The sequence below is a fragment of the Bufo gargarizans genome, chromosome 5 (assembly GCF_014858855.1).
Source record: "Bufo gargarizans isolate SCDJY-AF-19 chromosome 5, ASM1485885v1, whole genome shotgun sequence".
NCBI classification, from domain to species: Eukaryota; Metazoa; Chordata; class Amphibia; order Anura; family Bufonidae; genus Bufo; species Bufo gargarizans.
The window spans coordinates 308,693,472-308,708,190 of NC_058084.1; the positions used below are offsets into that span (position 1 = coordinate 308,693,472).

The window sequence follows — 14,719 nt, forward strand, 5'->3', positions numbered from 1 at the left end:
TTTGTATGTTCTTTCCCTGTTTCTGTTGTTTTCCTCTGAGAACCCAATTTCCTCCACAATTATTACATTTCATGACTAGTGTTATACAAATGTTGGCTAATGGTATTTTGTAAAGCAGCAACAAAAAAACATTATCTATGCTCAGTGTCTTCAGGGAAGTTCAGTTACTTATATGGAAATGCCATATGTAAAAAGAAAACTTATAGAATGTATCCTATTTATTTAAACAATAGTGAACACGACTCAAAGATCGTGTTGAGTGAATTGAAGTTAACGACGTGGACTTCAATCTGACATTCAGGAAAAATTTGATTTGCTACGGAGCCGAAATTCCTCACGCTTTGTGGTGACTAATCAATTTTTCCTGAAATGGCAGTAAAAAAAAATAAAAAATACATACTTACCTCATCCATTTGCTCATGGAGAGTCAGTCACGGCAGTCTTGATTGAAGAAAACATGCAAAATTTTGCGCACACTGCCATGAGACCACGTCCTCACGCAGGCTGGGTGCTTCGCATGAGATTTGCTGCTTTTTCTTTAATCAAAATGGCCGCGATGGCCTATGCACAAGCAAATGGATGAGGTGAATATATATATTTTTTTCAACCCCAGATTAACCTCCTGATAGGCTGAATGTGAAAGTGGCATCTGAGGGGTTCAATGATGTGGAGCAGCGTAACAGCCGTTCCCCTTCATTGCGTCCGCTAAATTCAATGGATTGTGATTCATGACAAAGTAATTCGTCACAAATTGAATTTGTTTGTGAACTTCAGCAAAGCAGCCAAATAGAATTTTGGCAAACTTCACTCTACTCACAGACACATTTGGAAAATAAAATTTCAAGTGTAACTGTCATTTACATTTGAAAAAAAATTCTGATAGAGGTTTTAATAATTTTTGTACTATACTATATTAACATATTTTGTGTATTTTTTTTAAAAAAATTAAAAGCCTTTAAAGGGTCCCCTTAGGAGCCCTCTAACTGATTGTTGCTAAGGAGAATCTATATTTCTTTTTCTACTGAATGCTGAAGATAGCTAAATGTAAGATTCAAAGGCAGGCTTCCCAGTCAGCCTCTTCCCTCCCTGTCTTCTTGGTGCATACTAACTAACCAGGGCTGCACCAGAGAGATAGAGGGTAACGAGGATGGCAGCCAGTGAAATAGGCTAGACACTGGTAAAAGCCATAGATTCACATTTAGTAATGTACGTGCAACTAGAGTCTGGCATACACTGCACCAAAATGTGGCACACTTACGTGCAATTTGGCTCATTTAGACATAGCGATGGATCATGTGATGAGCGCAGTGACGTCACCAAGGGTCCTTTTCCTCCCAGGTCATCAAAAAAGAAGACAGAAGAGAAGCCGGTGGATAAGGTGAGTTTAATATTATTATTTTTTAACCCCTCCATCCCTATTTTACTAATCATTCTGCATTAAGAATGCTATTATTTTCCCTTATAACCATGTTATAAGGGAAAATAATAAAATCTACACAACACCTAACCCAAAGTTCGGGTCTGGGTACCAAACATGTACCAATCGTGCATTTTCCCGCGACGCACCCGCATCCTATCCGGCCCTCACACGCGACGTCCATGTGAAAGAGGCCTTAAACAATGGTGGAATGATTGGAAACAATTTTTTTTCCCCAATTCCCCCTTTTTTCCAGCTTTTCACTACATCATATAGAATAGTAAATGGTGCCATTAGAAAGTACCACTTTTCCCACAAAAAATATTATATATATATATATATATATATATTACTATGTGAACAGAAAAATAAAAAAGTTATAGCTCTCAGAGGCAGAGAGTAAAAGATGAAACTGATAATATAGAAAATGGCTTGGTTGGGAAGAAGTTAAAATATGTTGACATGAAAAGTTTTTTTTGCAAATGTGCAGGTTAAATGCTTATATAAAGTGAATACTGTATATGTTTTAAATCCTCCAATGAACACCATCATGTCCACTGTCTAGTTGTTTGTGCTATTTCATAAGTGTGGTTTTGCACATTTGATATTTATTACAACAGTTCTGTCAGTTTCTATACCACCAGGGGGCAGGAGTGGACTTTTAACTCTTTTTGCAACATTTCAAAATGTTACAGCTGATTAATCTGGCTAAAAATATTAACACACCCACAAAACATCTGTCCGCCCTGGAGATTATGGTGCACATCATATTTGCACTCTAATTTGAAACTTTTTGAGCTTTTAAAAGTGGTAAGAAAAAGGGTTGAGTTTAGCGGGATGGATGTAGCCTTCCACAGCCTGCCAGATTTAGTATAATTTATGCCAGAAACTTGCGTAAATTGTAGCTGAAATCTATGCTTGCTCCTTGCCGGCATAGATTCCAGTTACTGGTGCCTAATTTTATGCCAGCCATAGGATTAGAAAATCTGCCCCATAGTTTTTAGTAAAGTATCCTATATATATACATGGAGGCAGCGGCTGTGGCATGGAAAGAAGAGGAAGGCCGAGAAAGCCTACAAAATCCCACCTCAGCATTTTACAATTAACAGTATTCATAAACAGATGTGCTGAAGACTGATTCTCTTTAGTACTGTTCAGTTATAGTGTTGCTAAGTGGACCCTTTAGAGGCAATTTTTTTAAAAATAAAAGTACACCAAAGTATATTACGAAAGCTATTAAAATCATTTTCTCACCACATTTTAGGAGAGATTTATCAAGACTGGTATTTCCTACATCGGTTTTGATATCATTTGTACCACAGGAAATATCAAAAGTTTTGATTGGTGGGATCTGAGTGCTGAGAAACATACCCATCACTGGAACGAGGACAGAGAAGTGTTTGCATATTGCGCTCACTCTCTCTGCTGCAGAAGATGGGTTCAGTAGAAGTCTATGGGTCCATCTTGATTCCATCATCGACAGTTAGAAGATAGAGAGCGCTATGCAAATTCTTCTCTCAATTTGTTCTAGGGATCGTTGGGGGTCTTAGCACTCAGACTTCCGTTGATCCAAACTTTTGATATATCTCTATGACATATCAAATATATATATTTTTTAACTCGGTGACCCTTTAATTTATGTCGAGGCACATCAAGCAGTCAGTGCACCTAGAATAAAATGTATGCCATCTCATAGATGAAAGATTTCAGTTGTCTAGATTATGACAAGATTTGATAGTGCAAAGTCTATCTCCCACATGTAGGATGTACAGTACTTCCATTATGCTAGTGGAAAATGTAAAAAGAACACCTGGAAAGCTTAACACCTGCAATTAAGCTGAGATTTACAAAATATAAACTAATAGTAGTGCTTGGTCAATTATTACACAACTAAGGTTTCGCACCCTTTATTTTGGGTTCAGCAGCAGGGTATATGTTGAGGCAGGGTCACGTTCAGACTGGGTGGCATCTCTCCTGGCTGCAATGCAGGCTGCCATTTTGTCATGATATCGGTCATATAGATGCTGGATATCCTCTTGTGGTATGCCATTCCAAGCTCTTTCAGCTTGGACCCATAGTTCAACCAAGATGGTTGTTGGCTCTTGTGCATGAGAGATTCATTACCCCATCCAGTCCCAGTCAATTGAGCTGGCCATAAGAGCTGCTGAATACTCTGAAGAGCACATTGTGTAGCTCAGGCAGTGTGTGGTCTGGCTTTATCTTGTAGAAACATCATGTGTCCTGAGTCAAAAAAGACTGTAGGATTGGTTCTGATATGGCCTGAACCTAACGAAGACTGATAAAATGTTCCCTCCACAAATTCCAGACCTGATGTGGGCATAGTAACTAATAGCACTATGACACCTGATGTTGATTCTGTGTGTCTTTATGTGTGATGCTCTCCAGCCCTGCTGTGAACTCTGATGCAGTCATCTTTAGTACAAAAGCAGAACCTGCTTTCATCCCTGAACACATTGTTTGCCATTGATGCCTCCAATAGGCACTCTTACAGCACCAGTGCAGGTACTTTTTCTAATGATGAGAGATCAGTGGCAAACAAGCTAGTGGAGTGTGTGACCACTGTCCTTCTTCAAGAAGATGTTTCTTATGGTCCGTTTGGTCACTGCAGGGGCTACTGCAGAACCAATTTGGGATGCTCTTCTTATACGGCGATCTTGGCATGTATTTGTATGGCTTGACTGTCCAGAACTCTGTCTATGAGTGTGAGTGCCCTCCTCCCAACCTACCGATGCACTACAGAAACTACAGTACTCCTCTGACACTTTCCAAGATTTGCCAGATGGCAGGTTCTCGAAATCCCACTTTTCTGCTCTTTTCAAAGTCCATTAACTGCACAAATGGTGCACTCCTTCATCAGGCAGACATAGTGGACATTTCATCAACACTCAATTAACAGTCCTTTAAGCGAGAAGATGAAAAAGATTGATGTCATAAAAACAACAGACAAAAACGTCTGTGGATTATTTGTATTTAAAGTAAGGGTTTTGGAACTTTGATCACTACATGTAATACCTTCCAGCTTTGTCATATTGTAAAATATGCTTTTTATCTTGACTCCTACTAGATGTTCTTTTTTCTTTTTCAGTCACGTATTTTAATGTTAAAACAGGAATAAATGCAATACTCATGTTATCTCTAAGTGTGAGGCTAGGTCAGTATTTTTTTTCACTAATATTGTGTTGAAGTAAAATATATTACTAGAGTGTAAATAATGGACTGTTCTGTCTTTCAGATAATGGATGCTTTTCGATTGGCAAACACAGCCTTGGCCACAGACATATTTAAAAAATTAAATGAAAAGAGCAAGACTGAAAACGTCATCTTCTCGCCATTATGTATTTCATCCACTTTGGCTTTAGCTTTTAAAGGAGCCAACGGAAATACTGCAGCTGAAATAGAAAAGGTAAGTGGAATATTCAGTATTATAAGGTGGTATTCAAGTCATGAGGAGATATTATAATCTTTAATCACTAAAATAGTAGGCAACTGAAAAGTTCAAAAGTTCAGGACCAGTTGGTTGCTTAGTTAAGCTGAAATCAGGATGAAAAGATTATTCCAAACATCATTTTAATGTAATATCTGTGCATAAAAGAAACGAGTAACAAAATATAAATAATATATCAACTTTATTATATTCATAAATAAAAATCTGCATTAAAAATGAATCTTAAAAAATAAAGTCTGAGCACAATAGTTGTTTAATTACAAATAACAGCATAGCAGCATGTATTCAATATTCAATTAATCAATTCAAAGATAAAAGGGGTCATTTATCAAAACAAAATACGCCTAAATTAGGCGTATTTCTGGCAAAGATTGCCAAGTCCTTTGCGCCGCAATCTGTGACTTCTCCCCACTCACGCCAGGCTCGTCTCATTTACCATTTTCTACGCCTGATTTAGGCATAGAAAATGGTCTAAGGGTCCATTCACACGTCCGCAATTTCTTTCCGCATTTTGCGGAACGGAATTGTGGACCCATTCCCATGGGGCAGCGCGATGTGCTGCCCGGACATGGAATTGCGGACCCGCACTGCTGGGTCCGCAATTCCATTCCTGAAAAAAATAGAACATGTCCTATACTTGTCCGCAATTGCGGACAAGAATAGGCATATTCTATAGTGCCAGCAATGTGCGGTCTGCAAAATGCGGAACGCACATTGCCGCTGTCTGTGTTTTGCGGCTCCGTGGATCCGCAAAACACGTTGCAGACGTGTGAATGGAGCCTAAATGTAAGACAGATAGGAAGTGGTCTTACATTTAGAAGTGGCAGAAGATCCGCCGAAGTTATGTAGAGGCCGTTGCTTCTTTATAACACCGGCTGATCCACCACCAGGTATACTGGTTATTAAGACCGGCGTCTAAAATTCAGGTCTTAATAAATGGGACCCAAAGTGCACAAATAGCAAAGTAGTCCCATAATAAGATACAGAGGGACAAAATGGCTCCAGCATCCACCCAAACCCACGTTTTGGCTGAAGTGCATTCGTCTGAGCTGGGGCTACGCAGTTCCCCAAACTAATAGCCACACCTTTCATTGAGGGATCACTGCACCACCTGATATTACTAACTACCTTGCTATGGTTCGGAGTATCCACTATGATATCCGATCAATTGGATCCCTAGGCCCGGCATACAGTGATGTCAGATGCTGGTCATGTGGTGACGTATGCGCAACATCCACAAAAGGCTTTTATGCATGATATTAATCCCTTTAAGATTCATTATGTATCTCAACTTTTATCCTCCACTGCATTGTGTCTGTGTGCCTCCCACATCCATATTCACTTATCTTATAATACAGTTTTTCCCAAACAGGGTTTTCCAGAACAGAGCAACAAAAAGACATGTTTACCTTTAGATATAATTGCTACATTTATTTTAAAGGGGTTTTCCTAGAGTTTGATATTGATTAACTGTCCTCAGGTAATCAATATCAGATCAGTCCGGTGTCGGACCGCCACCGATCTGATATTGATGATCTATCTTGAGGATAGGTTATCAATATCACAATCTTGGAAAACACCAAGTTACACTGAAAGTGTTTTATTATTGTATGTTTTCCTTTACAGGTTCTTCACTTTGAAAATGTCAAAGATTGCGACTTTAGATTTCAAACTGTGAATTCAGACATTAGTAGGATTAGTGCTGCATCTCCTTTGAAAATGGTCAAACGTGTTTATGTGGATAGTAGCTTCAACTGCACTAAAGTAAGTACATATGTCTAAATAAAAGTATTTTGACTGCTGAACAGATGATTGATGCATTGTGCAAAGTTTCATACGTCACGTAATGGCTGTGACTGGTCTTACAACTCACCTGAATTGGACAAATTTGCAGTGATCTGTAATACCAGACACAGCCACTACTAAAAAGTATGGTAAACATTGAAGGAAGAGACAGGCACTTTTGAAGCACTGTGCCCTATTGCAACAACCTGGAAAGTCAGACTCCCACTGTTCTGATATCGATGGCCTATTTTAAGGAAATGCCATCCATTTTGGTGTCCTTGAAAACCCCATTAAAGAAAATACAAGCATAAACAACACTTTGCTTTTGGGTCCAAAATGTATTACTCCACCACTGTTTAGAGTTTGTAGCTTTACAGTCTTCCCATATCCACAATTTGTGTAAAACTAATGTCTCTATTGTATCTCCAACTATGGAGATCATTTTGAGTTTAGCTTCAAAATTGTGTGCTGTATATTTTGACAGCATATCTTTACAGGAGTTATGGCTCAGTTTTTGAGTTACAGCCATAGAGTAGAGATAACAAAATTTCTTAAAATTTGTCCCCAGTTCCTGTTCGACTGAATCTATCAAGATATTCGATTCAGGTCCAAATTGATACTACACAAATCAAAAGTGCTCCAAATGGCATGAAATTGGTATATGACACTTTGAGGTCCTCTAGGACTATTCATTTTGCTTTCTGTCTTTCTTTTTAATTTTATTTTTTATATTTTTGCTCTCCCCTTTAAGCTCAATGACAGCAATAGTAAATAATGTCAAAGTGGCACTAACAAATATAGCTATGGGTAAACGCATGGGTGACAGTGTTAACAAACAGTAAGACTGCGTAGTCACATGTATCATGCTTTTTAAAACTAAAAATGTTGGGAAGATGGTGTGAAAACATATGGTATTATCAGAAAAAAACTGTGGCTTGTTCTGAACAAAAGTTCCAATAATCATGTCTCAAAAGGATCAGATCCATGCCCATGTTTTTACACATACATATTAGTGTCAGAAGAAGTAGTCACTTGTTCTAAGCAAGCATCCAAAAATTATGCCTTTACTGAGGCAGGTGCCTATACACAAATATTAAGAAAGAAGAAAAAGTGGCTTTTTCAATTGAGACTCAATTTTTCTTATGAGCAGTGGCAGTACAATGTGGATTTGGAAAGGGTAGGGTATGTAAGGGCAATAGTGGCATGTGGCCATAATAATAGCGGCAGCAGTAGCAACAGAGCATGGAACAGGCAAGCCAGTAGATATGTTTGTTTCTGTGCAGGGGTAGTAGTAGTAGTAGTAGTAGTAGTAGAGGCGGCTGTGTAGAGGTAATGTTAGTGGCAGTATTGGGAGTAGCAGATTTACTGCTCAGTATTTGTTCAAAGTTTTACTACTGCTACACAACACAGCTATACATGGGTTCCCATGCCTCTATCTAAACCTCCTCATGGCCGTCCAAATGCTGACTCTTCTCATACAAGAAGGAGATAACGATCCGGTCGGCACTCAATCAAATCCACGATGCAGCGGGAAGGAGCAGACTCCACGTGTAATTTTCAAAAGATCCCAGCAGCCATGTGTTCACTTAACCAGTATTTTTGCTTTACTCTGTTGTCACAGCATATATCAAAAGTAAACTTGGACGCGTTTCGGCATTGTAGCCTTCATCAACAGGTACCTGTTGATGAAGGCTATAACACCAAAACACGTCCAAGTTTAATTTTGATATATGCTGTGACAGAATAAATCAAAAATACTGGTTAAGTGAACACACTGCTGCTGGGATCTTTTGAAAACTCACACAAGAAGGGGCAGTGAAGACAAAGATGATATAAGCGAAAAGGCTTCTCTGGGGCTGCAAGGAGGAAGAGCAGGAGGAATGTGCTAAGCCCTGACCCCAAGGCACTGTATGTGACTCAGAGGTGACATAGACATCATCCTTCTGTGACTGAGAGGATGAGTGAGACATCCAGTCGAAAATGTCATCCTCTTTGTCTAACACCAGAAGTGAGTGAGAACTGTGTCCTGCTGCTACTTCTATTGGATTGATGTGTATTTCCGACTGTGCTGTTACTACAGTTTACACTACTACAGTCACCCACATGAGGCCTATTTCAACAATGCCAAGTTACAGGTTTAGTACACTGATTAAAGGGTAGCAAAATTGCAAGTGTTTTTTTTTCCATAAGAGGCACAATTAAATGTCCCTCCTCTTCTATGAACACACTACACACTGGTATTGACAATTTATATATTGGTATATTGAATCAGTCTAATGGGTTGAATTAAATTTTTATATTAACGCAACAGTATTATGTGTTGAATTTAACTGGTATATTAACACAACTGTATAATGCATTAAGTATAACTTCTTTATTAATGCAACAGTATAATGTGTTAAATTTAACTGCTTATTTATTATGATTTATTACTAAAGCGCCATTAATTCCATGGCGCTGTACATATGATAAGGGGTATACATACATAATACAGACAATTGCACTAAGCGTGAACAAGACAAGTTACAGACTGGTACAGAAGGACAGAGGGCTTGCCCGTTAGGGCTTACAATCTACAAGGTAAGGAGGAAGGACACAGTAGGAGAGGGTAAAGCTGGTCATGGCGGTATAACAGCAGCAGGGTCACTGGTTGTAGGCTTGTCTGAAGAGGTGGGTTTTCAGGTTTCTTTTGAAGGATTCCACTGTAGGTGAGAGTCTGATATGTTGGGGTAGAGAGTTCCAGGGTATGGGGGATGCACAGGATAAATCTTGGAGGTGGTTGTGGGAAGAGGAGTGGAGAGAAGGAGGTCTTGTGAGGATCTGAGATTACGTGTGGGGATGCATCGGTAAAGTAGCTCAGAGATGTATGGAGGGGACAGGGGGTTGTACAGCTTTGTACATATTTGTTAGAATTTTGAACTGAATATTCTGGGCAATGGGGAGCCAGTTAAGGTATTGGCAAAGGGAAGAGGCAGAGGAGTAATGGGGTGAAGGGTGGTTTAGTCGGGCAGCAGAGTTGAGGATAGATTGGAGGGGTGCGAGAGTGCTAGATGGAAAGCCACAGACGAGGATGTTGCAGTAGTCTAGGCAATGATGAAGGCATGTACAAACATTTTTTGCAGACTCATGGGTGCGGAATGCGCGGATGCGGGAGATATTTTTGAGTTGGAGACGGCAGGTGGTGGAAAGGACTTGGATGTACGGTCTGAAGGAGAGGGAAGAATCCAAGGTCACTTCAAGGCAGCAGACTTGGTTGCCAGGGGAGAGTGTGCAGCCACTAATCGTGACAGATAGGTTTTCTGGGGGGTGGGGTGGGGGGGTGGTTAAGCAAGATGGGCTAAAGATGATAAATTCTGTTTTATCCATGTTAAGTTTTAGAAAGTGAGATGAGAAGAAGGCGGATATGAAATATAGGCATTGTGAGATTCTGGATAGTATGGTGTTGATGTCTGGACCAGAGAGGTATATTTGTCTGCCGTCAGTATAAAAGTGATACTGAAAGCCATGGACTCTATGAGCGGCCCCAGGCTGAAGGTGTAGATAGAGAAGAGCAGGGGTCCTAGGACAGAGCCTTGCGGGACACCAACAGAGAGGGAATGAGACGAGGAGGTAGTGTGGGAGTGGGAGATGCTAAATGTCCAGTCTGTGAGGTATGATGCAATCCAGGAGAGGGCCAGGTTGGTGATGCCAAGATATAAGAGAGTTTGTAACAGAAGGGAGTGGTCAATGGTGTCAAAGGCAGAGGACAGGTCAAGGAGGAGTAGTACAGAGTAATGTTTCTTGGTTTTGGCAGTTAGCAGGTTGTTGGTGACTTTGGTAAGTGCAATTCTAGTTAAGTGGTGGGGTCGGAAGCCAGATTGTAGCCGGTCAAAGAGGGAGCAGTAGGAACGGTGAGATGACAATTCAGAATGGACATGTTGTTCAAGTAGCTTTGAGGCATATGGAAGAAGTGATATGTGGCGATAATTGGACAAAGAAGGTGGGTCAAGTGAAGTCTTTTTGAGGATTGGTGTAACAGTAGCATGTTTAAAACCAGAGGGTAAGACACCAGAGAATAGTGACAGGTTGAAGAGAGGAGTTAGGGCTGGGATGAACACTGCGGTGAGCTTGGGGATGAGGTGGGATGTTATTGGGTCAAGTGCATAGGTGGTGAGATGTGATCTGGAGAGTAGGGTGGAAAGTTTTTCTTCTGTAGTGGAGAAGCAGGTTTTGGGAGTGAGTAGTTGTGTACAGGGTCTGTGGGGACTGTGCACTGAAACTTTCTCTGATGTTGACAATCTTTTGTTTGACGTATGTGGCAAAGTCCTCAGCTGAGATAATAGGTGAGGGTGGGGGCGCTGGGGAATGGAGAAGAGTTGAAAGTGTTAAAAAGTTGTGGGACAGGGAAGATATGAGAGATGTGAAGTAGGCTTGTTTTGTATCAGCAAGTGAGGATTTGAAAATGAGGAGGGATTGCTTGTATGTGGTGAAGTGATCCTTAGAATGGGATTTCATCCATCGCTGCTCTGCAGCCCTGGAAGCTTGTCTGAGTATTTTGGTCAGGTTGGTGCGCCAGGGTTGTCTGTTGATTTTTCAGATTTTGTTTTGTGTGAGGGGGCAGCAGAGTCCAGAGCTGTATTTATTGTGGTGTTATACAGAGTATTGGCAGCATCTGCTTCCTGGAGAGAACAAATGGTAGCGAGTGGCAGAAGAGTCAGAAAGCAAGCGAAAGTCAAGATGTTTAAAGTTCTTGCGGGGGGTGTACTAGTGTGTGGACCAGGGGAAAAGCAGAAGAGGTCAGTAAGAGAAGAGAGTGATAGAAGCTTAGAGGCAGCTGAGTGGCAAGTGTCAATGGGGATGTTGAAGTCAGTCATGATGATTGTGGGGATGTCAGCAGAAAGAAAGTGTAGGAGCCAGGTATTATCACAACAGTATAACACATTGAACTGTTTTATTAATGCAACAACTGCATTTAACTGGTATATTAACACAACAGTTATAATGTGTTAAATGTAACTGCTTTATTAATGCAACAGTATAATGCATTGAACTGCCTTATTAATGCAACATATAATGTGTTAAATCTATTTGCTTTATTAACACAACAGTATAACATGTTACATTTAAATGGTATATTAACGCAACAGTATAATGCATTAAATTGAACTGCTTTATTAACACAACAGTATAATGTGTTAAATTTAAATGGTGTATGAACACAGCAGTATAATGCATTGAACTGATATAACGCAATAGTACAATGCTTTAAATTGAATGAGTATATTAGTACAGCAGTACAATGCGTTGAACTGTGTAATTTTAAATGGTAGCAAACTTGCAGCAGTTTTTTAGAAAGAAAAAGGTTCAACTGTGCAGCATAGCTAGTGAAGTGTATGCTGCGGTTTACTTTGATTTGCTGGGAATACGTGTATCAAACACTTGTAAACTGTAGAAGCTACATTTTTTTAAGTTGTAACATTTTTCTTAAAAAAAGGATGGCACTGTGTGATTTGGGTTATTGCAGTAGCTGCTCTCAGTATTAACCCCTTAAGGACACAGCCTTTTTACACCTTAGGACCAGGCCATTTTTTGCAAATCTGACCAGAGTCACTTTAAGTGCTGATAACTTTAAAACGCTTTGACTTATCCAGGCCGTTCTGAGATTGTTTTTTCGTCACATATTGTACTTCATGACACTGCTAAAATGAAGTAAAAAAAAAATTTTGCAAATTTCTAAGTTTCAGTTTCTCTACTTCTGTAATACATAGTAATACCCCTAAAAATTGTGATGCCTTTACATTCCCCATAGGTCTACTTCATGTTTGAATTATTTTGGGAATGATATTTTATTTTTTGGGGATGTTACAAGCAAATCTTGAAATTTTTCAGAAATTTACAAAAACCCAATTTTTAGGGACCACTACAGCTCTGAAGTCACTTTGCGAGGCTTACATAATGTTCTGTTTAACCCTTCAGAAACCACCCAAAAATGACCCCATTCTATAAACTACACCCCTCAAGGTATTCAAAACTAATTTTACAAACTTCGTTAACCCTTTAGGTGTTGCACAAGAGTTATTGGCAAATGGGGATGAAATTTGAGAATTTCATTTTTTGGGCTAATTTTCCATTTTAACCCATTTTTTCCACTAACAAAGCAAGGGTTAACAGCCAAACAAGACTGTATCTTTATTGCCCTGACTCTGCCATTTACAGAAACACCCCATATGTGGCCGTAAACTACTGTACGGCCACACAGCGGGGCGTAGAGTGAAAGGTGCGCCATATGGTTTTTGGAAGGCAGGTTTTGCTGGAAAGTTTTTTTGACACCATGTCCCATTTGAAGCCCCCCTGATGCAACCCTAGAGTAGAAACTCCATAAAAGTGACCCCATCTAAGAAACTACACCCCTCAAGGTATTAAAAACTGATTTTACAAAGTTTGTTAACCCTTTAGGTGTTGCACAAGATTTAATGGAAAATAGAGATACAATTTCAAAATTTCACTTTTTTGGCAGATTTTTCATTTTAATATTTTTTTTCCAGTTACAAAGCAAGGGTTAACAGCCAAACAAAACTCATTATTTATGGCCCTGATTCTGTAGTTTACAGAAACACCCCATATGTGGTCGTAAACTGCTGTACGGGCACACGGCAGGGCGCAGAAGGAAAGGAATGCCATACGGTTTTTGGAAGGCAGATTTTGCTAGACTGGTTTTATTGACACCATGTCCCATTTGAAGCCCCCCTGATGCACCCCTAGAGTAGAAACTCCAAAAAAGTGACCCCATTTTAGAAACTACGGACTAAGGTGGCAGTTTTGTTGGTACTAGTTTAGGGTACATATGATTTTTTGTTGCTCTATATTACACTTTTTGTGCGGCAAGGTAACAAGAAATAGCTTTTTTGGCACCGTTTTTTTACAACATTCATCTGACAGGTTAGATCATGTGGTAATTTTATAGAGCAGGTTGTCACGGACGCGGCGATACCTAATATGTATACAATTTTTTTTATTTATGTAAGTTTTACACAATGAATTAATTTTTAAAACAAAAAAAAGTTTTAGTGTCTCCATAGTCTAAGAGCCATAGTTTTTTCAGTTTTTGGGCGATTATCTCAAGTAGGGTCTCATTTTTTGCGGGATGAGATTACGGTTTTATTGGCATATGACTTTTTTTCTATTTTGGGGTGCATATGACTTTTTGATCGCTTGCTGTTACACTTTTTGTGAAGTAAGATGACAAAAAATAGCTTTTTTTACACCGTTTCTTTTTTTTTTTTTACGGTGGTCTTTTGAGGGGTTAGGTCATGTGATATTTTTATAGAGCTTGTCGATACGGACGCGGCGATACCTAATATGTATACTTTTTTTTTATTTATGTAAGTTTTACACAATGATTTCATTTTTGAAACAAAAAATTCATGTTTTAGTGTTTCCATAGTCTAAGAGCCATAGTTTTTTCAGTTTTGGGGCGATTATCTTGGGTAGGGTATGATTTTTGCGGGATGAGATGACGGTTTGATTGTTACAATTTTGGAGTACATACAACTTTTTTGATCACTTTTATTAACTTTTTTGGGAAGTAAGGTGGGCAAAATTTCAATTTCATCATAGTTTTTAATTTTTTACTTTTATGGCGTTCACCGTTTGGGTAAAGTAACATGACCGTTTTATAGATCAGGTCGTTACGGACGCGGCGATACCAAACATGTGTAGGGAATTTCATTTTTTTTTATTTTTAATCAGTGATAAATGTGTTTTTTGATTTTTACTTTATTTTCACTTTTTTTCCACTTTCTTTTTGACCCAGACCCACTTGGTTCTTGAAGATCCAGTGGGTCTGATGTCTGTATAATACACTTTGTCTGAACAGATCTATGCCTTTCAGCACAGATCTGTTCAGCACCATGGACAGCAGGACGCCTGAGAAGGCGTCCTGTTGCCATGGGAACCTTCCCCGTCTGCTCAGTTATGGTCAGAACTGCGCAGACGGGGAAGGGTAAGGACGGGGCTTGGGGGGCTGCCTGGGAGCTCTCTCCCTCTCCATTCGGAGGGGCTGCAAAGGCACA

The 14,719-nt window shown here is 39.6% G+C and overlaps 1 protein-coding gene across 1 annotated transcript in view; it reads left to right on the forward strand.

The window, feature by feature from the left end:
* The window catches only part of SERPINB5 (serpin family B member 5), a 108,145-nt gene that overhangs the window by 6,181 nt on the left and 87,245 nt on the right, over positions 1 to 14,719 (forward strand). The window contains exons 2-3 of the mRNA XM_044295099.1: positions 4,671 to 4,841; positions 6,510 to 6,647. Of these exons, the coding sequence (XP_044151034.1) occupies positions 4,674 to 4,841; positions 6,510 to 6,647 (306 nt within the window). The 5' untranslated portion in view covers positions 4,671 to 4,673. The remainder of the gene's footprint in view (positions 1 to 4,670; positions 4,842 to 6,509; positions 6,648 to 14,719) is intronic.